Consider the following 26,773-nt stretch of genomic DNA (forward strand, 5'->3'; position numbering starts at 1 on the left):
TGGGTTGCGGGTTCAATCCTGAATCTGGGCATGTACAGAGGCAGTCAGTTGATGTTTCTCTCCCTCTCTTTCTCACTCCCTTCCCTTCACTCTGAAATCAAAAATAAAATTAAATTAAAAGAAAGAAAGATGTGAGTCTGCATGGCAGTGTAAACAACAGTGAAGGTCATTATGTAGATATCAGACTCAGTGGTGAGCCACACAGTGGGTTGTCTCACTTCCGCTATCCAGACTTGAGAGCACGTTGGTTTCTTTAGGAGAGAATTGTTTCCCTGCATTGGAGACCTAGAAAATTTTTGGAGTTAATCATTTTTTAAATGTAAATTCAAAGCAATAGGAAAATCCTTCAAGAGGGTCTCTAAGTTTTTCTATAGTTCCAACATCTATAATTTATAAATAACTGAGAAACCACCAAAGGCCAAGGACCCCCAAAGCCAAAGGAGCGGTCAGTGGCTTCACAGAAAGGTTTGTAGAGTCAGGAGTAGAATTTAAAGATGGTAGATTTTGCAGATTAGCTCCGTCTAATTGTTGCCCCCATCCCCCCCACACACACACACACACAGAAAGTTTGCACTTGTACTGTTCAAAGCATTTTTTCTTTTACTCAGATTTTCAAGCTTTGGAACACACCAAACAGTGTAAGGGGTTAATAAGTTCATGAATATTTAGCTCTCCTTCACTATTACCACCTCCACGTGCTGAGATGGTAAAATTGTGTGACTGCTCTGCTGAGCTGTACTGAGCAATTCCAGGGAGCTCGGGCCAAACTCTGGTGAGAAAGTCTGCCGCCTGCCCGCCGATCTTTCTCTCTAAGGTGGCTTGTCCCTTGCATGTTAACATGCAATAGATACTTCATGAATACTTTTTTGGATTCCTCTCTACTCAGATGTTTTGCTGCTTTGTAATACAGTTTGCTTTGTACTTTAAAACATATATAGTAAATTTATATTGGGACAAGTTCCAAAAATCTAAAAGCATGAAGGAATTGTAATAGTTCCCCAGAATGGCTCTAATCTTAATCTTGGAACAACATGGACACTTTTTCGACAATTCACACATGTAAAAAGGCTCATTTGCTAATATATTGGTCATTTGTTTCTCTTGGCAACTTGAATTGCAAACGTGAAGAAAAAGCTGCATAACCTAGAACATCATTTTTCTGATCATTTTTCCATTTTCTCATAAAAATCTGCATTCTGTTTTATTCTCTTTATTTCATATAATAACGCCTGGATTTCCATGATTTTTTATTTATTATGGTAAAGTATGTATAACATAGTATTTACCATTTTAACCATTTTTAGGCATCTAGTTTGGAGGCATTACACACAGTCACACTGTTGTGTAAACACTGCCGTCCGTCTCCAGAACCCTTTCACCTTCTCAGACGGAAACTCCGGGCCCCTTAAACAGTAATTCCCCATTCCTCCCTCCCCCCAGCTCCTGGCAACCTCCTTCCTACTTTCTGTCTCTATGAATTTGACTATTCCAGTTATCTCATATAAATGGAATTTAGACAGCATTTATCCTCTTGGGCCTGCCTTTTTTCACTTAGCATAATGTCTTCATGGTTCATCCATGTTGTAGCATGTGTCAGAATTTTCTTCCCTTTAAGGCGGAGTACTATTTTATTGTGTGTATATATATGTATATATACCACATTTTGTTTATGCATGCACATATTGATGGACATTTGGCTTATTTTCACCTTGGCTGTGTGGATAATAATGCTGTGGTCATGGGTGTACAAATAACTGTGTGAATCCCTGCTTTCGGTTCTTTGGACTGTATGCCCTGCAGTGGAATTGGTGGATCACATGTTAATTCTGTGGATAAGTTTTCCAGAAACCACTGCACTGCCTTCTGCAGCTGCTGCCCCATGTTGCATTCCCACAAGCAATGCACAAGGGTTCCAATTTCTCCACATCCTTGCCAGCACTTCTAATTTTCTTTCTTTCTTTTTATTTTTAATAGTAGCCATCCTGATGGGTATGAGGTAGTATAGCATTGTGGTTTTGATTTGTATTTCCCACATGATTAGTGATGTTGAGCATCTTCATATGCTTGTTGGCTTTTTGGACATCATCTTTAAAGAAATGCCTATTCAGCCTTTTGCTTATTTTTAAATTGGTTGATTTGTTTTGGTATTGTTGCATTGTAGGAGTTTTTTATATATTCTGGATATTAATTCCTTGATATGTTAGGGGATGAGCCTCTCCCCTTCCATGGGGGGCCTTTTCACCCTGTGACTTCCCTTTGTTGCACAGGCAGTTTTCATTTTGATGTCCAGTTTATCTATTTTTTTCTTTGCTGCCCATGCTTTTGTTGTCATATCCAAGAAATCATCACCAAATCCAGTACCAGGAAGCTTTTCCTCTATTCTTTCTTCTGAGAATTTTACAGTTCTAGCTCTTACATTTAGGTCTGTGATCCATTTGGAGTCAGTTATTGTATATGATGATGTTAAGGGCCAGGATTCTTTTCAAAGAGGTACTTGTCAATCCCACTAAGTCTCAGTGAAGCTGTGCGTCAGCCAATAAAGCAAAGGGCACACATCCTCGCTTACTTTTCTACCCAGCGTAGTCTACGGTGGTTTCCCAACAGACAGGCCAGAGAATCGAAGCAGCTGGGGAGGTAGGAGCTCACCTGGCCCGGCTCCTGTAACTAGGGCGCAGCTGTGAGGCAGTGGCTGGGGTCAGGAGCCGTTTTTGATGTAAACACGCTGGATAAAATCCCCAACCAAAGCCCAACAGAGGTAGATAGCATTCGAGGCTAAAAAGAAAAAAGTGTGTGTGTGTGTGTGTGTGTGTGTGTGTGATAAGAACATACATCTATTTAGCAGCAGAGGAAAAGAGAGAGGACACTCGGCGCTGAATGTGGCTATGAATTATGGGCTGCAGTCAATATTTATTTCTTTTTGTGCAAAAATAGATTCTCTCCATGCTGCGTTAGAGACACCAAACTAGATGAGCTTCAGTTATATTTTCAGACAGTTTTTCTAAAGCAGTTACCCCAGCTTTGTTTTAATGTGGTCAGTGTAAAATGGGGAGGTGTGCCAAGCCTTCACTCGCAGAATCCTGAGAAGCGGGAAGGAGCTGTCAGCAGCTTCTCCCAGTATCTCCAGGAGCAATGTCTTGCGCCTGACCAGCTGCTCTGAAGAGAGAGACGGGTTTCAAGATAGCAGGATTCTCCACATGAATTAGATTTTCCCCATGAGAATACCGGTACTAGCAGTCAGGCGTCCAAATCCCCAACAAATCACTGTTAAATCTACTAAGACTCTGGCTTCAGGACCATGAGAAGCTGTGAGCCAATCTGCCCCCTCTTGGTTTTCAGGAGGACGGGTTTATGAGAGAGAAACTGTGTGCTGCTTGTAGGTCCTCCTTTTCTCTTTGCGATCTACCGGGTTCGGAGGAAGTAACTAGCCAATTAAATTTTCTGATGCAGGTGGGATAAGATAAACTGTGCTTTCTGGAAACATTTTGCAAGACTGGTATTGTATACTGTGTTTCCCTTGGAGCATTAAAGTCATTTCACACTTAATTAACTCAAGGAATATCCAGTGTTTCTCTGTGAGACTGGGAATAAATGACTAGCTCAAATCAGAGACATTTTAACTGGTATGGTAGTTTTTCAGCTGCAATACTAACTCAGGTGCACACAGTGAAAGTAGAGTCCCTAAGACATGAAAGGCGATTCACATCCCAACACTAGTCTCAGGAGTGTAATACACCTGAAAAACCATACACGTTCCGACACTTCAAAGTTCCCTTCCAAAGGCTCTGTTCCTTTCCATTCTTAAAATTTAAGTCTGCCTTCGTGAGCTCCTTTTATTAATCTCATTCTGCTTTCTGTGTAACTGCTGTGTAAAATTTCAACTCAGTTTAATAACTGTCTAATTAAATCACAGAGACTGGGAAAACTTATTTTCCCTTCCTCGCTGTTCCTTTCTTCTTTTGTACATAAATATCTTTCCTTGGAACAGGACAACTTTCGTATTTTCCAAATATCTACAAATTCTACCTCAAAAATTATAAATTTACTGCTTAAGTCATTTATAATAGGCAAGCTCTTTTCCCATCCTTAGTTTTAAACCATATATGATTACATTTTGTTCAAATGGCGACTACCTGTTAGACACTGGGGTGTGTGTGTGTGTGTGTGTGTATGTGTGTGTGTGTATGTGTGTGTGTTATTTAAACAATGATTGAAGCGAACAGCCACTCACACATAGCATTGCTCTATATTATGTATTACTCTGGGGTACTTATTAACCAAAGTCATTGCATTAAAATACCTAGGGAGGCTAAACGAGAATTTAAGATGAGAAAGAGAAAAAATAATTAAGAAAAAGAAAAGGTGAAGGAAACATGACTAAGGAGGAAGGGTGGCAAGTGGAGATGCCTTTTTTCCACTGAAAGGTGCTGCTTCCCGGTCCTTTTTCCTCTGCAACAAGGGGTGGCTCCCTGGTGTGGCACTCTCCCGTGGGAGGTGGAATGACAGATCTATCAGTGACATCATTAGATCAAGAACCTTGGACTTCATATAGAGACGTTTATGAACTTTTTAAAAAAGATTTTATTCATTTATTTATCTTAAGAGGGGAAGGAGAAAGGGAGAGAAACATCAATGTATGGTTGCCTTTCGTGGATCCCCTGCTGGGAGTGGGCCTGCAGGGAACCAGCCTGCAACCCAGGCATGTGCCCTGACTGGGAATCGAACTGCAATCCTCTGGTTCGAAGGCCTGTGCTCAATCCACTGAGCTACACCAGCCAGGGCTATGAACTTCTGTATTATATCCTTAGTATCAGGTTAGCTTGTGACCTACTTTCCAACTCCTCGGGACCCCCCACAGCTGGCAGAGAGCTGACCGCCCAGGAGAAGAGGAATGCCAGAGAGTCGAGTGTCCTTCCCGGTGTGCGTGAGCAGCCCAAGCACTGCAATGCCCAGCTTCTCAAAATGCTTGCACGTAGAATGGCCTTTGGAAACTGCCTTTGGTCACACACCATCTTTGTGCCCAGTTCCTTGTGGCGTAAAATCTCTACCAACTTTTTGAGGCAATGTAGCAAAAGCTCAGCATATCAACTAAGGCAGAAAAGTCATGGAGTTCTACAGCTGGCCTACCAGTGCCTGCTTCTTCAAGGAGGCCCCAAGGAAATTAGCCTTCACATTCCACAGAGGCCACCAGTGGTTGCTGTGCCTGTCCCTGTTGATGCTGCTGGTGGCTGAGCCATGTGTTAGGAATGCCAGCTCCCACACCAACACTGGCCCATCCGCTCTTTAATGGGCCCTTTTTGGTCATAAGATATGCTGCTGGACAACACCGGGTATGCCTGTTTGTACCCAGTTCTGGATGCAGGTAAACCACACAAGTTAAGTGTAAATAGGTTTGTGAAAAAAATTTCAAAGCCATTTACTGGTAGTTATAGATGATCAAATTATTTTTATCATTTTGTCCTACATGTTTCTTATAAAAGACAGTCCTCATTCATTGGTTCTTCCATTCATTTGTTTATTCATTCCAGACAGGGAGTATTTTAGGTTTTCCAGGCCACACTGTCTCTGCTGCCACAACCCGACTCTGCTGTTGTAGCCTGAAAGCAGCCATAGACAGTATGCAAACAAAGGGGCATGGTTGTGTTCCGATAGAACTTTGTAAGAACAGCCAGAGGGTCGAATGTGGCCTACTGGCTGTAGTTTGCTGATCCCCCATTCTAGAGTCCACATTTTAAACTCGTAGGGATGTCATAAAAATCAAGTAACTTCCTTAGACTATTTTCTATACATGCAATAAGTGCTCAGAAACAGTAGCTGTCATTAACCCAAGTGTTTAAACTGTATATTAAGGAAACTCTTTGAGAGATTATTTCTACTCCATCACTTTCCCACCAGAGGGAGTTGAATTTTATTCATCTCTACGCTCAGAGCCACTGTCTTTGTAGCATATGAGTGAAACGCAGCCTACCGTCACTTCCCCAGAAATACGAGACATGCCACGGATAGCGTCCTCTCAGATGGCCTCGCTGTGCTGAAAGGGGGCAGTCAGCAGAGGCTCTGGTTTATGAAGATGCTCAATAAAACAGATTTTCACTTTCATGATTTAATTAACTCATTCTGTTATAGCTTCATTGCTTATGTATTATATTTGCAATAATGTGACATACAACATAATGAGTTCTGAAGTGTGGGAGCGGAAGGAGAGCTCTCTACTCTTGCAGATTTCCCATCTCTAAGCATAAAACTGGGTGTCCGGGATGTACAGCCCTTGTCCACCTATTATAGCTGGGCCACTCCTTGGGTTTTGTGGTGACCTGTGGTCCACTACTGCTTGTACACTTTACTAAGCCACTGTCGTAGTTTTGGCATTCAATAAAGTGTTTGTTGAAAGAACCTATGTGACCTCTTAGGGTTGAATAACCTTACGGGGCTGCCCATCTGGTGGCCCCTCTGCTCGCTCTCTCTCTCTCTCCCCCTCGTCCTGGGGCACCCCCAGGACTAAGCAGTAGTCACCTTCATACCCCCAAACCCCCAGTCCCGCCTGGCATACTGCAAATGTTCAATCAGTGTTCGAATGAATGGGCGAATGAGTTAAGGTGTATACAAATACTGTTTGTCTGTCTTATCAGACCATTTTGCCTAAGGGGTAGGGAGGCTGGTTTTAGCACCTCACAATCGACTGTGTTCCAAGAGCACACATTCAGTGATTATTCATAGTATATCTTTAAAAAACAACAACAAAAAACCCCCTCTGAATCTTAAATGAGGCTTTTCACATTATTGAAGACACCAGCAATGACATGTGAACAAAGTCCAAGATTTTAAAACCAGATTGTCAGCAGTTTTCATGTGTCCAAAAAGCAAAAGAGTGTGAATTTAAATGAGGCACTTGTACAGCTTGGCAGATCCTTAGCCTGATTTCAAAAGCGGTGTTTCCGTGATCCAGGCCTGTCAATTTATCTGAGACGACAAATCGATTTGACACCAGAATCAGTCTGATAGGACTTTATGGTGGCAGTCGTTCGGTTTGACATTTTTAATTGGTACGTTTTTAACCAAATTAAATGAGTAGTTTGGCATCATAGAGACATTACCTTGGACCTTTGGAAAGTGTGGCACATTTCTCAGACTTGACCTTGACAATGAGAGCCAGATCAAGGCATTGAGCCCATGCTGGGACTGGAGATACCATAAAATACCAGCTTCTCTGACTAGTTAACCTAGTACCTGCCATGTGCATGTATATAGTCTTCCTGTAGCTCCAAGACCTGATCAGGAATTCTCAACAGTGAGAAATTTCTGTTGTCAAAGTTGGGGTGGGGCACTTCCGGCATCTGGGGTAGAGGTCAGGCATGCTACAGAGCACAGGACAGCCCCCCAGGACATAGAGTTACCACACCCACAGAGTCAGAGGGAACAAGGTTAAGAAACCCTGGATAAAAGGATACCTAAGGTCCATTTGCAGCTCAAATTCTGGGATATTATGAAATTAGGTGTATATGTGAAATAATTTTATAAATTGCAAAACACTATAAATTTAAGCTACTATTATTCTAGCCATTGCTCCTTCTCCTCTTCCAACTCCTTCCTGGTATCCGTCCACTGGTCATCCTTTCTGTGCCTTGACCAATCCCTAAAGGTTTAGGTCAAAGGAGCTAAAATATGGTGTGAATCTGGAAGGCCCTCTTCCTGATCATTCGGAATTTGGAAAAACATTAATCCAGTAGGCAGATATGTGCCGAGTTTGCGGGTTTTGTTATTTTCAGCATTACCCCATCAACCTGTGGAGAAAAAGTTAAGTGCATAGAGCGTATTTAAAGGGAACAAGATAACAGATTATTAACGGGTATTGGCGTGCTGCCAAACACCCGCAGACAACGCCCTCCACCCCTTTCGGGTGGGTGACTTTGTCCCTGGGAACCCACAGCAAAATGCCTCATTTTCAGGGACGTGTTGATAGAAATGCCTGGGAAAAGTGAGCCCCTTGGCTCTGCATCTGTTTATCAAACACACTCGTTCATTGAATGATATGCTTTGCCATAACGAAATCTGTACCAGCATCAACACACTGAGAGATCTGGCGAGAGTGAGCTCCTCTCACAGGAGTCAGGAGGGGACAGAAGGTCAGTATTTCACTGCTTCTTTATTCTCCAAGGATTCTGCCTAAACAAGAGAGTCATGGAGGGTTTTTCTGTGTCCCAAGAGCCATGCCCTCAAATGAAATGAGGTTGTCTGCTGAAATGGAAGAAAGATTGGGCCCCCAGGTAAATCCAAGTATTCTACCTGCGTTAGAGCAGAACTCCTTTCACACTTTCAAGCCCTGAGGTAAATGTACCGCTGCCGGGGGCCTGCTGGCCGGTGGGAGCGCCGTCCCCGCTTTTCATTCCAGTGGGTGGTGGCAGCTTGGCACAAGGCAGTAAGAACCAGTGGCTCAGGGTGAGGCTGAATCTTGGACACTTTTTGCAGGGCTGGTGTCTTCAATTCTGCAGGCCCAACTTGGTTTGTGGCGTTAAATGTATGTTAATCCCAAAACCATTCATCCAAAGCGAGTGCTATTACTAGAACCATCTTAGAAATGTGGAACGGGAACCGAGGCAATTTACCTTGTTTGACACAGGTAGTAAGTGGCAGTCGTGATGTGAACCTGTATTTCTTCTACTCCAAAGTCTTTGCTGTTAACCAGTATGGTATGTATGCTATTACATCCATGCATTGTGTATGTCAGGTCATGCCTAAGAAGTAACTGTTAGGAAAGACACAATTTTTGTGATATGAATAAGGGATATCAAAATAGAAATCTAATTGCAAGCAGAGATAGAATTACCTCTTGGATATATACATTTTAAAACCTTCCATTGAATTAAATTCCAGCTAGTGCTGGAAGACAGTGCTCCCCACTGAATATATCTTCAAATTGCAATGTGTTAGCAAATAAAACTCTCCCAAGAATTTCAAATTGCATGTTAATCTCAAACACAAACACACACACACACACACACACACACACACCCTAGAGAAGTGAACTAAAGTTAACCAGTAGTTTTGATAATTCTGGAGTAAATGCATGCCTGCCTTGGGAGTCTAGGTAATGACTGCTGTCAGAAATATTTTCAGTACAGTGGTATCCCTTGCTCTCTAAAACATCCTAGTTCAAGGTTAAAATCTTAGTGAAAGAGTCTCTGAACCAGTACTAAGAAAGGAATTCAAATCCTTGATAATTTTTGCTTTAAGGCTGAGGTAACTCTGAAATTTTATTTTACCCTGACAAGCTCAAACTTGACCTCAAACAAACACAACAAAAATTCTAGCTAAGTAGTTCAGAATAATAATATAGCTGGAATTGAAAGGATGTGTTTCTCTGTTTTATGTGCCAAACTGTGCATAAGTGATTTGTTTCTCATATACTGCCATGTCTGTTTAATGCTAGCAGCCTTTGGTGCACACTAATACATTGTGTGTGTGTGTGTGTGTGTGTGTGTGTGTGTGTGTGTGTGTGATTATGGCTGTGGATAGGAGGTTCATACCTCAGGGGATTTGGCATCCACATGGATGAGTGACTCGACCTTTTGCATCCTATTCAGCAAGTTTCTTCAAGTTCATTCTGGAAGAGCCTTCACAAACTTATATGGCCACGAGTTAAATGAGGAACAGGCTTACACTTGGATGCCCGAGCCACAGTGAAGAAATCAGGCTGCCAGACACCTTACCCTGCTGCAAAGGGAATCTGGGAGACTGTGGTACACCAGTCTATACCCGAACTCCCAGGGTCGGCTTCTCATACTCACTGGCTTAAAGATGACTGAAGTAACCTCTTGCCTGTTTCCCTGTAAACAGATGAATCCTACATAGGGTCGAGATTCTTACAAGTTCAAATATCTTTTTGTTTTAGTTCAAATGTCTTACGGGGAGATTTCTTGAACACTTGGTGCTAGGTTCTACCTGGGAGTTTTATACAGGTGATTTCATTGACTTCTCACTGCAGTCCTTGGGTAAGAGTCACTCAGGGGCAGCTGGAACAGACTCAAGCCAGATTGTCAGGGTTCAAATACCAGCTCTGATGCTCGTGAGCTGGAAACCTACCTAATCTGTCTGTGCCTCAGTTTCTTTATAAGGTAGAAGCCTTTCTTTATCCTATAACCCATGCAGACAAATTGTGAGGATTGAAGTGAGTTAAATACATATAAAGAGCTTAGCATACCATCTGGTACATAATAGGCATTCAATGAACAGTAATTATTTTTGTCACCATTTTAAAGATGAGAATACTGAGGCCTAAAGTAGTTAAATGGCTCTTTCCCAGGTTCACTGCTAGTAAGCAGAAAAGTCAAGATTGGGAACTAGGTCTCTCTGACTCCGGAGGTTGTGTATTTATTCAGTAAGCCAGGCAGCCAAAATCAGACTGTCCAGTCCATTTAAAAATTGCCATGTGCCAAATGGGTGAAATTGGGTAATTCCATGCCATTTATCCAGGTATTTTAAAGTATTATTCATAGTCAAGCTTCAACTAATGAAGTCTGCTTATTATTCATTGTGTCTACACCCCTGTCCTAAGAATGAATATATATATATGTATATATATAATTTTCTCTCTATATATGGATATATATGTGTATATGTATGGATATGTGTGTGTGTGTGTATGGGTAGGGCTGTGTTTCCCAATAAAACTTTATTCATAGAAACGAAGGGCAGGCTGCATTTGGCCCATGGCCATAGGAGGCCAAGGCCTGGTGTAAAGCATGTCTAATTGTAGTCACACATTCTGTTACATCTCTAAAGAGAAAGGTTATGTTAGCTGTATATAGTTCCTTTTTTTAAGGCATTCAATAAATGATATTTTGCATAGCGAAGCCTTTGGTCTCAAATTCATTGCAGCACACCATATAATTTTTCAACTATGTTATATTAGCTATTAGAGTTTGTAACCCATAAAAATTTTCCTAAATGTGTTACACTAACTCAGTGTACCATTTTTGATTGGCTTCCAATGAAATTCTAATTTTATGGGATCTTATTTTTGTCCATTTTGCATCTCTGAACCATATCACTTTTTTTAGTTTAAAAAACTGTGATTAATAACAAAATTAACCATTTTGACCATTTTATTTTCTAATCTCCACTTGAAGGCATTTTTTTCAGTGTTTTTAGTGGGAAAGGGAGAGAGAAAGAGAGAGAAACATTGATGTGAGAAAGAAACATCAATTGGTTGCCTCCAGGCACATCCCAACCTGGGACTGAACCCCTAACCTAGGCATGTGCCCCGACTGGGAATCAAACCAACAACCTGCAGTTTATAGAACGTTCTGTGTAGAGTTCGGTGACATTGAGTACATTTGCATTGTTCTCATCACCTCTGACAAACTCAGTAAACACTAATTCCACACTCTCTCTTTCCCCAACTCCTGGCAACCACCGTTCTATCTTCTGTCTCTATGAATCTGACTCTTCTAGGTACTTCATATAAGTGGAACTATACAATATCTGTACTTTTGTGTCTGGCTTATTTTACTTAGCATAATGTCTTAATGGTTCATCCATGTTGTAGCATGTGTCCAAATTTCCTTCCTTTTTAAGGCTTGGTAAGATCCCATTGTGTACATATACCACATTTTGTTTACCCACTCATGAGGCACATTGGGTGTGTTCCCACCTTTTGGCTATTGGAAATAAGAATGTTATGGTCATTGGTGTACGAATATCTGTTAGAGTCCCAGTTTTCAAATCTCCCGGGTCTGTACCCTGTGGTGGAATTGGTAGGTCCCGTGTTAATTGCACGTTGGAGTTTCGGAGGAACAGCTTCAGTTGCCCCGTCGGCTGCAGCAGCTGCGCCATTGTACACCCCCACCAGCAAAGCCCGAGTGTTCGAGTTTTCCACACTCTTTCCAACACACATTTTGGGTGTTTTAAAAATAATAGCCATGCTAATGGGTGCAAAGTGATATCTCAGTGTGGTTCGCACTTGCTTTTTTATGTCAGTGTTCGTAGTTCATGTAATAGTTCAGAGAATGCATTAATTAACGTCTGCTGCAAGTGAGATTTATACATGCGTGTGTGTGTGTGTGTGTGCATTCCTCTCCTAGCTATACAATTATGTGAGGTGGACTTAAAGAATGTGCAAACAATAAGATTGATAATCAAAATAGCTAAATTTTTGGCACTAGGGATATAAAAGACTAAAAAAGTAAAACTAGAGCCAAAATTTGATGAGCTTGAAAATGTGTTGAAATGTCCTATACAGGTCCTAAAACTGAGGTGACTGAACTTCCTAGGGACCAAAGAGAGGAGGGAAAGAAGGCCAGTGACGTGATTCATTTATTTCAGGTGATGGACGTTCAGAACAAAAAAGGCTTTTCTTGGCTCATAGATATAAGAAATAAGCTGTAACTATTTTCAACGAGATGGTTATGTTACTGATACCGGAAGATTTCAGACTAAAAGGGAACAGAATTTTTGGTGAATTTAATGGGGATGGAATTGGGAATGACTCCATAGCCTGACCGTTACAAGACTGTTCTGTGTGGTGTAAAATTACAGTTTCAGAGTACAGTTGGGGAAACAAGAAGTCAACGCTCCCTGTCTTGGCAGAGTGACGGTTCTGGGTGTTCCTTTGCCCTCTGGTCAGTGCTATAACAGTACAATGCTTAAAAGCTTGAATTGCCTCAGCACGTTTATATGTATATTTAGCATTTTCTTCCCAGGACAAAGATATAAAGTGTTTATGCAAACAGTGGTCTTAAGAATATATCCTATCTTCCATTTGAAAGGAGGAAAAATCTTCATATTCAATTCTGATATTGAAATTTGTGTTTCATCTTGAAATTACAGGAACTAATGTATCATTTTCAAATGTATGCTAAAAAACCTTCAGGATAACTGGGTATGTTGTCAAACCAGCTTTCAAGCACTTGAACAACAAATAAATAAAAAAGAATAGAAGCTGTATCAAACAGATGTTTTTAAAGCACTGACAAAATATCAGAATTTCTCTAAACTTGAGAGAGTTGATCCAAAGTTTTACCCAGAAGTTTGGATAAAAGATAATAATGACATTTCCTGAGCATTTCCAATGTTCTGAGCAGAGTTCAAAGTGCTTTGTATATTTTAAGTCACTCCTCTAAGCTTAATATTAATACCATCATCAACATTTCCATTTTGTAGATGAGGAAACTGAGGCATAGAGCGGCTAAGTGTCTTTGCTTCAGGTCATACGACCAGGAAGTGTGCAAGGTAGGATCCATGCACAACCGGGCAGCCTGGCTCCAGAGGCTACGACGTGCCCCCACTAAACCACTCTGCCTCTTGTTGTTACAGCAGAGAGACCAGAGAAGAATTGCTTTGGCCAATTGGCAAATAAACATCTCAGGTTTCTGTTGTGTCATTACAACTTGGTTTTGTTTTTTTCTTTAGATCAATTTAATTGTCCTTAAAGTTTCCTTTAATACTGTTGTATATAATTCCTAGTGGCATATTTTTTAAAAATATGATGCTCCAGGTTATTAAACGATGAAACCTTAGCAGCCATTAATTTTTATGTTGTTACAAGAGTTTTAAGACCATGGAGGAATGCTTATAAAATAAAATAAAGCAGCAGGATAGAAATTTGTTAGAAGCCAAACTCTATCCACCCACCCCTAAAAACCTATTTTTAAAAAAGATAAAAAAAGATAAAGCCCTGGCTGATGTAGCTCAGTGGATTGAGCACGGGCCTGCAAACCACATGATCGTGGTTCGATTCCCAGTCAGGGCACATGCCTGGGTTGCGGGCCAGTCCCCAGCAGGGAATGCATGAGAGACAACCATACATTGATATTTCTCTCCTTCTCTCCTTCCCTTCCTCTCTAAAGATAAATAAGTAAAATCTTAAAAAAAATAAAGATAGGTAAGTTTAATTTAGGCTATCAGAATTCTGCTTTTGAAAAAGCAGAATTATGAATGACTTCTTATTTACTTTTATTAACTTTCCATAAAATTTACTTGAATACTTTTATAGTTCAAAAAATAACTTCCTTTTTCAAAAGGCCAATCAAGAGCTTTTCATTACAAAAGCACAGTATGCAGCTCCTAGCAATAATCTTACTGTATAATTTACAGTCATTGCCTCTGGGGGGAAAAAGATTAAAAATAATCATTTCCACAGACCTCTGAGCTGCATGTGTGAAGGTGGCACAGTTTGGACCTGTCATGTGAGATTCTAAATTAATTAACTCAATGTATGGGTCATGCCAGCCCTCCTTCAGATGCTCAGTAGCTGCCCGTGGCTGATCACAGCTTTTCCATCCTCACTGCAAGTTCTGTGGCACAGCACTGATTTAGAAGAACACAGAATCTGAAGCTAGACAAGTTGGAATCAAGTCCTGGTACTAGCTGATATTTGCTATGTGAAACAGGCAATTTAGGCTGCTTCTCTGAGTTTACTTCCCCACAGAGAAATTGGGACTAATGATAGTATCACTTACCATGTAAGGCAGTTAAGATCAAATAAGATAATGCATGTGACACTTCTCTGAAAACTATAGTGTGGTTTACCAGGTAGCTGCGGCTTCCCAAGTCTCCCAGTTTGAACTTAATCTCCTTGTGGACTGATTGTAAATCCATGAATGATAGGTACCAAGGGTTTCGCTTGAATGGCACCATTAAAATCACAGTATGTGTGCTCTCTACCACAGCTCTTAGGCCAAGTCCTTGGCAATGTGAATGTTACATTTCTTCCTTGTAAAAAGCTTCAGCTTACAGCTCAGTGTCTATTTTGTATAACATCTGTTATTCTTAACAACATAAATACATTGCTTTATTTCCAATCCTAAATAAAGACTGTCTTTAAAAAGAAAGCAAAGAGGCTTTGTCTGCCCAAGAAATAAATGGGGGTTAAATGCCATAACTAAAAAGAAATATATCTGAGTTGACAGTGCAGGAATTAAGTCAAAGATGTTGTCATTTGCTGCAGGAACATGAGGTTTTCACTGACAATTACAGCAGCTTCTTTGTGCTTCAAAGCTGATTAAGCGGAAGTACTTGCTCATTCATTTTCAATTTTTTCCGAGTCACTTCCGGTTTTTCGTGCAAAACCACTTGAGTAATTTACACCATTTTAGAGTTGCTGCATTTCCAGAGCGGTCTCCATCTTGTTTCTCATTTAACCACCTGAGGGATAAGCATGTCTTGTTTGTCTTCGAAAAAGGTGGGTGTAGGGGAGGGAGTCAGGTTCTGGCTCCACTCAGTGCAGATTCCACACTCACCCTCCCTCTGCCTCCCTTAGGTTTCCACCAGCCGTGGATGCCTTTGACATTATGACTGCAGAAGACTCCACCGCAGCCATGAGCAGCGACTCAGCCCCTGCGTCCATGGCCAAGGTGCCCGAGGGCGTGGCCGGCGCGCCCAATGAGGCGGCGCTGCTGGCGCTGCTGGCGCGCACAGGCTACACCATGGTGCAGGAGAACGGGCAGCGCAAGTACGGCGGCCCGCCGCCCGGCTGGGAGGGCCCGCACCCGCAGCGTGGCTGTGAGGTCTTCGTGGGCAAGATCCCGCGCGACGTATACGAGGATGAGCTGGTGCCCGTGTTCGAGACTGTGGGCCGCATCTACGAGCTGCGCCTCATGATGGACTTCGATGGCAAGAACCGGGGCTATGCCTTTGTCATGTACTGCCACAAGAACGAGGCCAAGCGCGCCGTGCGCGAGCTCAACAACTACGAGATCCGCCCGGGCCGTATGCTCGGCGTGTGCTGCAGCGTCGACAACTGCCGCCTCTTCATTGGAGGCATTCCCAAGATGAAGAAGCGAGAGGAGATCCTGGAGGAGATCGCCAAGGTCACCGAGGGCGTGCTCGATGTGATCGTCTACGCCAGTGCAGCTGATAAGATGAAAAACCGCGGCTTTGCTTTCGTGGAGTACGAGAGCCACCGGGCGGCGGCCATGGCACGCCGCAAGCTCATGCCCGGCCGCATCCAGCTGTGGGGCCACCAGATCGCTGTGGATTGGGCCGAGCCTGAGATCGACGTGGACGAGGACGTGATGGAGACCGTGAAGATCCTTTATGTGCGGAACCTCATGATGGAGACCACAGAGGACACCATCAAGAAAATCTTTGGCCAGTTCAACCCAGGCTGCGTGGAGCGCGTCAAGAAGATCCGCGACTACGCCTTCGTGCACTTTGCCAGCCGGGAGGACGCCGTGCACGCCATGAAGAAACTCAATGGCACGGACCTGGAGGGCTCGTGCCTCGAGGTGACGCTGGCCAAGCCGGTGGACAAGGAGCAGTACTCCCGATACCAGAAAGCAGCCAAGGGTGGCGGGGTGGCCGAGGGGGCTGCTGTGCAGCCACCTGGCTACGTGTACTCTTGCGACCCCTACACTCTGGCCTACTATAGCTACCCCTACAACACGCTCATCGGGCCCAACAGGGACTACTTCGTTAAAGGTTAGTGGGGGCAGTTCTCCTGGGCAGGACCCCGGGAGCCACATCTGCTAGGCGGGCTACCTCAGGGGCGTTGTGGCTGTAACTGAGTGGGTGGACCCGATCCCCTACCCACCCTCATTTGGGTGTCAGTTCTGGGTTCTGTTCTTTGCTGTCACTTAAGACATTCACTTCTATAGCATTCAGAGAAATTCAGATCCTTTCTACGTAAGGAGTGAGCAGTAAAATGATGGGAGCAAGCAAGCTCTTCTTGCATGCTGCCTCTCCAAGACCTATCCAATTAGGACCTGAAACCTGCTTGTGAGATTTTATCTTTAGAATGTTAGGGAGTAGAGGGCACAATATTATTGGTTTGCTTTTTTGTTTGTTTTTAAGTCATTGGCTAGGGTACAATAAAACTGAGTATTACACTAGGAAACAAAATACCAAGATCCTGGGTTCTGCTCACCCATTGACCAGCTCTTTTGAGTTTGTGAGTTCACTCAGTCTCCTCATTCTCCCTAGGGCTGTTTTCTCACGCAGAAAATGAGGAAGGTAACCAGCAGTTCCTTTTCAGTTCTAACATTTTTACAATCTATGATGTTTTTCTTTACTGAAGTTGCAGTTGCAATCCTGGGAACTCACCCTGCAAGATGATGCCTTGCATCAGAGAGCAGACATACTTAGGGTGCAAATCGAGGCTGGAATAAAATGTTTGAAGTCTCTCCCAGCTCACTGAAGAGCAGAGGTGTATTTAGTCCCCTGCAGCCATAGACTCCAGGCAAACCCCGAAATGCAAAGAACCTTGAGTTAGGGTCTGTCCCCTGTACTGACAACTGTTGTTTGCTCATCATTTTTTGTGTGTTGTTATTATAAGCAGGCAGCATAAGAGGCCGGGGTCGAGGTGCAGCTGGCAACAGAGCCCCAGGGCCCAGGGGTTCCTACCTCGGGGGATATTCTGCTGGCCGTGGTATATACAGCCGATACCATGAAGGGAAAGGAAAGCAGCAAGAAAAAGGATATGAACTTGTACCGAATTTGGAAATCTCTGCTGTCAATCCAGTTGCCATTAAACCTGGTACAGGTCAGTATAAACCAGAGCAAGAATGCATCCATTCAGCCTAAACCCTAACCCTCTCTTTAAAGTGACCCCAAGGCTACCTTCGGCTCTTGCACTCGGGTTCATCTTCTCGTAGGCAACCAGAGATGAGGCAAAGAATGTGCCCTCCTGGCTGTTCTTAATCTGGAACTTAAAAGGATGGTCTAGTTTTGACCTTGTTCAAGTCAAGCTTTCCAATAGTGTGTTTTTCAAATGTATGTCGCCAGTTATGAGGCTTTTTTCCCAGTCTGTGACTGAGTAGGCCAAGTCAGGGGTGAGGGGGGCCTGGGAAATGGGAGAATATGAGGCTCCTCTATATCCTCTGTCAGCTAAAAACTGTCTTATCCTTGCTCAAGCCAGTTTCTACTCCAGCCATCAGAAGCCAGAGGATGCAGCTCACTCCCCTTCTGCGAGTGTAGAAAATTCCCCTCCTGGAGCAAATTGCACCACTTGTCCCTGGTCATGAACTTAACACACCTGAAACACCTAGGAGTGAGGGAACCAAGGCAGTGGTGAAAGTTTTCGCAGCTACTTACTGCCTGAATTTCTCCCAGCACTCATTTCCTCCTCTTTCTGGATCAATAGATTGGGGTTTGGGGGTACTGAAGTGACTCAGACCGGGACCTGGAACTTTGCTTTCACCTCCAGGCCTCATACACCAGTTTGCCAGTGTTGTTCGTGCCCACTGATGAGACAGGTCTTCCTTCTGACCCTAACCTGCAGGGAACTTACCTCCACTGTGTGGGCGTGGCACGAACTCCCTGCTAGCACACACCACGCAAAATCCAGTTGTGGATAATCACGGCGGTCCTCCTCCAGACATCTTCCTGGTGTCATGGAGGTAGACCGAAGAGCTCTCAAGAGAATCCTCACTTTGAGTTCATGAGTTTCATCTGGTTGAGGAGTGTATGCTGCTTTTAGCTAACAGCCAGGGAATCTGCGCTTTTGGGGCATGGGTTTGCATAGGCCATGTAGGGCTTAAAAGTGTTTTCCCAGCAGAGCTTCCTTTTGAATTAATTCAGTGATATGATTTGGGGTTTTTGATTTGGGGGAGAAGGTTGTTTATTTTTTTGTTGACGGTTTTTCGGGGGTTTTATTGTTGTTTGTTTGGGGTTTTTTGCTTATGAAAAAATTCTGCAGTTTCTGCAAGTGACTCAGACTGGATTTCCTCATAAATGCCACTGACGTTAGTTAGAAGCACTGTAAAACTGATCCCATGTTGCTCTAATTCCATAAAACAGAGCCTGGAAACAGGAGTTGTCGCTTCCACTTGTTGGAAAAGGGTCTCCTGTTGGCAAGTTGCAGTGGCTTAAGATTTAACTAGGGAAAGAACTCTTAAACCATTCTCAAGTATGTAGTTGTGCCCTGGGGCCGGAGGTAGAAATTCCTGGGGGCTGACAACCAGAATAATCCAGCGTTACTTAGCACAACCCCAATGTAGCTAAAACTTATAATTCTCTCTAGGCCCCTTCCCCTTTGCCTCTGTTTCTGTTTGATCCAGAAAATTGGAACTTTTTATTTTAGGAGAACCACCAGCACAGTGGTGAAGTGTCTAGGTGCAAGGCCATGGGGTTGGAAAGGCAGGTTAGAGATTTGGTTAAAGTTCTAGGCAGATTTTATTGAACGGCCATGCCGTTGTTCATCCTACAGTCAAATTTGTCTCTTTACTTTATGTGAAGTCAGCTTTTGTGAGCACAAATATACCTCCACTTGGAGAAAACCCAGAAATGAAAGGAAACTTTGTGTATGCACTTCATATTCTTGCTTCTCTCAACACACACCACACATACACCCCCCCACACAGACTCCCCCAAATCAGGGCTAGTGTTTTTTTTTTCTTTTTATCTTTCTTTATCCTACACTGACATTCAGTAACTCCTCTCTGTTTGAATCTCTGATTGAAATGAGCCCTTCAGACCTCATTCACAGGAACACCCTTTGAATTGGCAGGGCCATCAACAAACCAGTCCCTACTGCTTTGCTGTTACGAGTGGACACTGCAAAAATAGGGAATCTTTCCCTTTTTATTGTGTAGTTTTTCTTGAATCAGTAATGTTGAAGTGCGAAAGCAGGGTGGGGAAGATGTAAGCAGACCTCTGAGTTCTCAGAACGAAACCTTCAACAGCACCTGCTTCTCAAAACACGGCGAAAGTGAAAAGGGCAGCAGGTCTGGTGCTGGGAGGTGAGTGAGGAGGGAGACCTGCTCTCACGGTGGCTGGGCCTCAAGCCTCGGGTCTCACTTCTCATTCTGAGCCCGTTTTCACAGAAGGCTCATTCTGGCTCTGGAGGACCTCAAGAGTGAGGTCTGAAAGATTTTCCTGCAGAAGCGGTAGGAAATGGTGTAGAAACCTGACTCTAGACTTCTCTTCCGTGATGATCTATTGGGAGCCTCCATCCATGCCCACATTGTTCCTTGTGAAAGACAAGCGAGGGGAGTACCTGCCACCTCCCCTCTCTTCCTTGACCCTCACTGGGAAAGCACAAGTTAGCTGGGAATAGCCCATGCCTCCCCAACTGGGTGGTGGTTGTTTTAATATTGAGAAAGTGATGGACCAGTTTTTCCCTCTCACTTGTCACGCAGTGGCCATCCCTGCCATTGGGGCCCAGTACTCCGTGTTTCAGGCGGCTCCCGCTCCTAAAATGATTGAAGACGGCAAAATCCACGCAATGGAGCACATGATCAGCCCCATCGCGGTGCAGCCAGACCCAGCCAGCGCTGCTGCCGCTGCCGCCGCCGCCGCCGCCGCTGCCGTCATTCCTGCCGGGTCAACGCCGCCGCCTTTCCAGGTAGAGTTCATGCCGCCTTCGTTGCCTTTTGTGAGTGAGGCCTCCCTTTTCATGGGTTTGTTTACTGTTCAGCAGGGGAGTTCATTGGGTGCCCAGCTTTCTGTTGGAACTGTGGAATCAGGGGCCAAAAATTTTTAGTATACCTCATGACAGGGTAAAAAAACATATCTAATAATCGTACTACCCTAATACCATCACTGTATTATTTACCACTGTATTAAAGATGGGAAGCAACATGCCAAAATGACGCGTGTGATTTCTCAGTGTCATAATGTTGCACTTCCTTTCCTTTGACCCTGGGTAATTTTTAGTTCATGTTCTTATTGTTAAGGTGCTGAAAGTCAAAGGCCAGGCTGACGGTTCTCGTTTTCCCGTTCCAACTGTGGTCGGGAAGGTTGGTTTTCAAAAACTCTCTCTCCTTCTCGTGCATTATCTCACTCTCTCTGAATATATACATATGTATATGTGTATACATATATACATTTGTATGTACATGTACATGGAGCAAGAAATAGCTGTAGAGATATGTGGAACTTTACAAAATCTGCCCTTGATCATCTCTGACCAGACCCAGCTATTCCCAAGTCTCTCCCAGTCCAGTCTCGCCATTCCAGCTTCCTCCTCCACGTTTTCTCATAGTGTCCTCTCACCTGTGGTTTCCTCCTCCTCATCTCTTCTGTGGAATCTTGCCCATCCACCTAGCCATGGAAATCATCTCTACTGCACTTCTCATTACCTACATTATTACTTGGCGTATGACTGCCCGTATGTTCCATCTCCCCAATTAAAATGAAGCTCCTCCAGCCCTGATCAGTATGGCTTAGTTGGTTAGTCAGTATGCTGCAAAGCGAAAGGTCTCCGGTTCAATCCCCAGTCAGGGTACATGCCTGGGTTGTAGGTTCAGTCCCCGGTCGGGGCACATGTAAGAGGCACCCAGTCAGTTTCTCTCCCACATCAATGTTTCCCTCTCCCCCTCCCTCCCTCTCTTCCCTTCTCTCTAAAAATAAAAATAACATAAAATCTTTTAAAAGGTAAATAAAGTAAAAGGAAGCTATTCCAGACAAAGAGCCACACCTTACATCTCTTTGTATCTTCAGTGTGTAGCTATTCTTTGTGAGGCAGTCACTCTGAAATACCCCAAACCTCAGGTCTGGGTCCCTTGTCTAACTGGAGAAGAATTATCGGAGGAACAGAGATTCTTAGACTCAGAGGATTACAGTTCACAGGACTGAGCTGAGGTTCTAGAATCCACATTCGGTACAGGCTCCTCGGAGATGCTGACACAGAGCCAGTCTTGTGAACCCCACAGTGGAGTGGGATGCTGTCTACTTGCATTTGTCCACTTGAGCACCAGTCTTGACTGCATTATTCAGAAAGGTTAAAATTTTTTCATCTGCCAATAAGTCATCAAATAGTCTTTACCTCGGGACTTCCTACAGCCAAAGAAGGAATGGGCTGTAATTGATTCACATTGTGGAGTGACAGCTGAGTGTCATTACTTCTTGTGGGCTGTAAATATCTACAGTAACCTGCAATTCCTTGATGGAATTCTGGTTATAATTTCTAATTCCTCAGCTTCATCTTTGGCACGGAGCACCGGTTCTGGTCAGACCCAAATTCCAGGCCTCGCAGTCGTGTCTGAACAGCAGCCTGTTGCTGTGTTTTGTCCGTCTGTGCTGGCTGTCGCCATCAGGATCTTTATTGGAAGTCTCTGCTTAAGAATTTGCTCAACGTACAATCATCAGTTGATTCCCTTGGAGAATTTTCCCTCCTTCAATACCTTCTGCAGAATGCCTGGTGCTACTTACTATTCAACCTGGGAATGGTTTTTATGAGTGGCTTTGGCTCTGGTACTGCCCCTCAAATCCTCGCTTTCTGTCTCTGAGGTCTTTGCTTCTGAGGAGGACGCAGTTTAAGCACTACTGCTTGGTGAATGGAACACAGTTCTGAGTAGAAACAAGGCCCCATCTTTTTATGGGACACCTTCAGTCACCCTCTGTCTTCCAAGTGCCCAAGGATGTTCCTGAGTAGCTATTTTATATCCAAAATTTCATGTAGCCTCAATAAGGAATACAGAAACTGTTTGATGGTGCAGACAGCATTTTCCCGAGGGGAGAGAAAACCGAGGTCCAAGCCCCCCTGCCCATCTCGAACACCAGAGCCTAGGGTTCCAGGGGCTGGACTGTAGCACACAGAAGGGGTCCTCTCCAGTGTCATCTTCCCTGCAATGACATCCCCTCGTGCATTTGCCATTAAATCTATGTCCACACATTTAAAAAAGATCGCTTTGATCTTGCTGGGAGCCAGTCTTCTCAGTTCCCAAGTTCCTCCCCCTGGTTGTAAAATGAGATATTCATCGTTACAGGTTGTAGAAGGCAAGATAATGGAGGCTTTTAAAAGTGCAGGCTTCCAAGTCACGAAGCCATTTCACCTTGTGCAGGTCACTTGGCACATCCGAACCTGTCCATGAAATCATAGTGCCAGCATCATTAGTGGTTAGAATGACTCAATAATGTCATACAAACGAGGCCCTTAGAACAGTGGTATGGTAGACCATGATCTTTCCGTTATTATTATTGGGATAATTATTATTTTGGTTGCAGTTGAAAAAAATGACTCAGGTTATGAAGTTCCTTTGAACATAATTTTGTGACTCTGATTTGCAGATTCTGTGGAGGAATGATAACGTATTCCTTTATGAAAATCCAGGAGGAGATAATTTTTAAACTCTAATTCTCCATTTCACATATCCTGCATTGTTAGTTTGATGCTGCATTAAGACATAGAGACCACAGCAGCAATTGCAGCAGATACGTCGTTAAACGTATGTCTTCACCAAAAATCCCCTTCTCCGTTGCGGACACTTTGGGAAATGCTGAACCACAATGCTCCCTCTCTGCTCCTTTGCACTCTGAGAGCACAGTGTCAAACTTGCAAGGAGAGAGGAGGAAGTAGCAGAGGCTTTTGCAGTCAGTGTGGTGTCAACCCGAACAAGGTCGTGGTGAACAGGCTTCGGTTAGCTTGTTCTCCTTCCCCTTCCTCCTCCCACAAAAACTGCTCCTCGTCCTTTAAAACCCAGCTGAAATGCCCCGCCTCTTCTGAGAGGCCGCCTCTAACTTATCAGGTTTCTTGGTTCCTTCTGACGGTGTCTGGCAACCATTGACGTGTACAGTGGTGTTGTATCCTAGGTGGGAGATGGTTGAAACCATTACATTTGTGGAAAATTGTGAATGGTCACACTTATCTTAGGAAGAGCTTGAAAAGCTGCCCCTTGGAGATCTGCAAACTTTTTTCTGTACAGTTGCCATCCTCTTCGTCTTTGAAGGACTACATTTCTTCAGTTGAGTGCGAGTTGAGGCAGTTGGCATGTCTGTCAGGTCCCCGTGTTAGGAAAATGTCTAATTACAACGAGACCAACTAAGTAAAGAGTGGATTCTTGACTCCCTTCTCTAGCTCCTTCCAGGGCATAGGCTGATTAGGTGGAGGTGGTGAACATTCAGCCTTCCTCTAGCGTCTAGTTGTCTGACTCTCACCGGTTGGGGTTGAATGAGCCTTGAGGATGCCACTCCACCTTACCAGAATGGCTCTTTTCACATGCCCTTTCAACGAGTAATTATTCGTTGCTTACCCTCCTACCTCCTTGCCCCGTCCTGCCCTTCAACGGGAGGCCTTTGTTTGGACTTCTGGGAGTTGAAGGAAGCATTGAATGAATGGAGGATGAAGCGGGAGAGATACAGTGATCAGTAGGCATCGTTTTGTCTCTCTCCTCCTCAGGGCCGCCCAATAACTCCAGTCTACACCGTGGCTCCAAACGTGCAAAGAATCCCCGCCGCCGGGATCTACGGGGCCAGTTACGTTCCCTTTGCTGCTCCGGCCACGGCCACGATCGCCACACTACAGAAGAACGCAGCCGCGGCCGCCGCCGTCTACGGAGGGTACGCAGGCTACATACCTCAGGCCTTCCCTGCAGCTGCTATCCAGGTCCCCATTCACGACGTCTACCAGACGTACTGACAGCGGGGGCGCGCGGAGGCCGCCGGGGAGACCACCACTGAAGGACCATTCACTATTTATGAAGAAAGAACATGGGGGCTCAGCGCACAGGAAACCTAAAAGTGAAGAATGTAATCCAGTATCATCCAGAAATATTTTATATACATGAAGTTTCCACTCGTTTTTTAAGACTGTGTTCGAGGTAGCAGGCCTATGTTCATACATTTCCAAGAGACTTGCATCGGTTCGTGCCTTAATGACCATCTCTTAAACCTTTGTATGCTGTAGTACGTTTGTATAGAGGTTTTTGTTTTTGTATTTTTTAAGGATATATTTTCAGTATGAAGGTTATTTTCTTAACTTCTGCACTCCAGAGATTTCTATTTTGTAGTACCTTCAGTAATATATCAACTATATATTAAAAAGCACACTTGAGCAGCTAGGGAAGCATTTTGAAAAATATAGTCAATATTTAAAGATACAAACAATAGTGCTTTAAAATACTACAGAAAATGTTATTTTAAAAGTTATACTGGAAAGTGCAATTTTAAAATGAGTAAAACCTCTATTTGTGCTGGCATTAAGGGTAGACGGTGTTACCATGTGTTATCCATGGTGGTTCTATTTTTTTTTTATTTAAGAAATTAAACACTCAGTCTCTCCTTAAGCCAACATTGAAAAGACTTGTCACACTTCCGAGTCCACACACTGGAAAGCTCTCACCTGCCACCATCACCTTGGGCCCCTGGTCATTCTCTGTATGACTTCACTCTTAAACTCCATGTTCCTTCCAAACTCCCCTCCTCACCCCTCCCTTCTGTCCCCAGCCCCACCTCCCTGTGTGGCAAGTCTAGAGCAGATGGATTTCTCTGGTAGAGAAAACATTGGTGGCTTTTGTATTTCTTCCTGGGATTTTGTTGGGGTTTTTTATTTTGGTCGGGGACGTTATTTTCGATAGAACTGATGTGTAAGCACAAGACTTCAATAGTTTTCATAAGACATCTTTGCATAGCTATTTAATTGTCTGATATAAAACTTCAGTTCCACTTCTACTGCTTTATTTGTTTTTGAAGTATGAGTTTGTAGAGACGATGAATGTTATTGTGGCAAGCCCCCCCCCCAGAGACTTTTGTTGCAGAAAGTTAATGCTTCTAGTTGCCTTATCATGTTTCTTCCAAAATGCGGTGTTGGAAATGCTATGTTTAGGGAGCAGGGCTTTCCTCCGAGGCTGCATGTAACGGGAGAACTGAATCGGGAGAACTGAATCGGGAGAACCGAATCAGGAGAACTGAATCGGGGCCAGACACCCCCAGGAGGAGGAGGCGAGCCCTGCAGGAGTTAAGAGTTTGTAAATATCTCCTAATGCTTTTAGGTTTTTTTTTCATGTTGCAGAAGTTCATGATATATAGTTTAATGCAAAATGAAACCATTTTATTTCAATGTTATTAAAAGTTTTGTTTTATTAGGAAGTAAATATATGGTTGCAGTGTTTTGTGCCTGTTTAAAGGCTTTTGCTTAGCAGAGTGAATGTAAGATACAGTAAAATATTAAGATTGTCATCTACTTTATGAAATACATCAACTTGGAACTTTTTTCAAGGCTTGAGCAAGGAAGTGAGGTGTGCAATAGATAGCAGGAAACACAGTTGTGTTTTTATGCCATGTTATCGATCCATAAAATCTTTCCACTCACTGCATTTTTGCTGATGGCTGAATTCTTATTTGTGGATTAATAATAGGATCATGCCTCTAGCAAATATTTTAGTTTTGTTTTTTAAATTCTAAATGAAGAGATTCCCAAATGCCCCCCCACCAGCTGAGGGTGGGATGAAATTTTTATATATAAGCAATATTTATTTATTGTGTAAAATTATAGAGTGCCTGCAAAGACCTTTAAACATTCTGAACATTGCTTTCCATCTTCATTAAATGACATCAAGTAACTGTGCGATGTTCCCAAGAATGTCCCCAGCAAGCTGCATTGAATGTGTGGGAATGAAGAATCCAACAAAATGCAATTTGGACCAGATCCTCACCCCTCGACTTTGTGTGAACGAAGTGGCCTCTTTCCAGTGTAGGACTGTCACAGTGTCACTGGGTGAGACTTGGACCCCGTGGTCTTACTGTATTTTACATGTGCCTGTAAATTATTGGGGGAGGTGGTACAAAAGGAAAAGAAAAACAGTATTTTTTCTTTTCTTTTTAACACCCCCCAAATAATTATTTTTTTCTTTTCTTTTTATTTCCCATCCCCTCCCCTGTATTTGGGGCGGGGGGAGTAAAAAGAAAAAACATCTTAATGTGGCAAAACCAAACTACCTTACAAATGTTGGTGACCATTAGCTATCAGCAAGTCTTTTTTAAAAAATATTTTTTTATTTTTATTTTAATTGTTCAAGTACAGTTTTCTCCCTTTTCTCCCCATCCCAGCCCTCCTCACTTCCCTCCCATTTCCACCCCTCCTCTTGTTATTGTCCATGTGTCCTTCATGCTGGTTCCTGTAAAC

The 26,773-nt window shown here is 43.5% G+C and overlaps 1 protein-coding gene across 6 annotated transcripts in view; it reads left to right on the forward strand.

The window, feature by feature from the left end:
* Nucleotides 1-26,432, forward strand: part of RBM47 (RNA binding motif protein 47) — a 142,771-nt gene extending 116,339 nt beyond the window's left edge. For 4 of the 6 annotated variants that reach the window (XM_037064285.1, XM_037064287.1, XM_037064284.1 and 1 more), the window contains 4 exons: nt 15,254-16,413; nt 17,267-17,473; nt 20,070-20,275; nt 24,050-26,432. In XM_037064285.1, coding sequence (XP_036920180.1) covers nt 15,285-16,413; nt 17,267-17,473; nt 20,070-20,275; nt 24,050-24,289 — 1,782 coding nt within the window. In that variant the 5' untranslated portion in view covers nt 15,254-15,284 and the 3' untranslated portion in view covers nt 24,290-26,432. Of the gene's footprint in view, nt 1-9,578; nt 9,764-15,253; nt 16,414-17,266; nt 17,474-20,069; nt 20,276-24,049 lie in introns of those variants that run through there. The other 2 variants (XM_037064289.1, XM_037064283.1) reach the window with 2 other exon arrangements.
* Nucleotides 26,433-26,773: the final 341 nt, after the last annotated feature.

The sequence above is a fragment of the Sturnira hondurensis genome, unplaced genomic scaffold (assembly GCF_014824575.4).
Source record: "Sturnira hondurensis isolate 20B ecotype Veracruz unplaced genomic scaffold, ASM1482457v3 Scaffold0015056, whole genome shotgun sequence".
In the NCBI taxonomy this organism is placed as follows: domain Eukaryota; kingdom Metazoa; phylum Chordata; class Mammalia; order Chiroptera; family Phyllostomidae; genus Sturnira; species Sturnira hondurensis.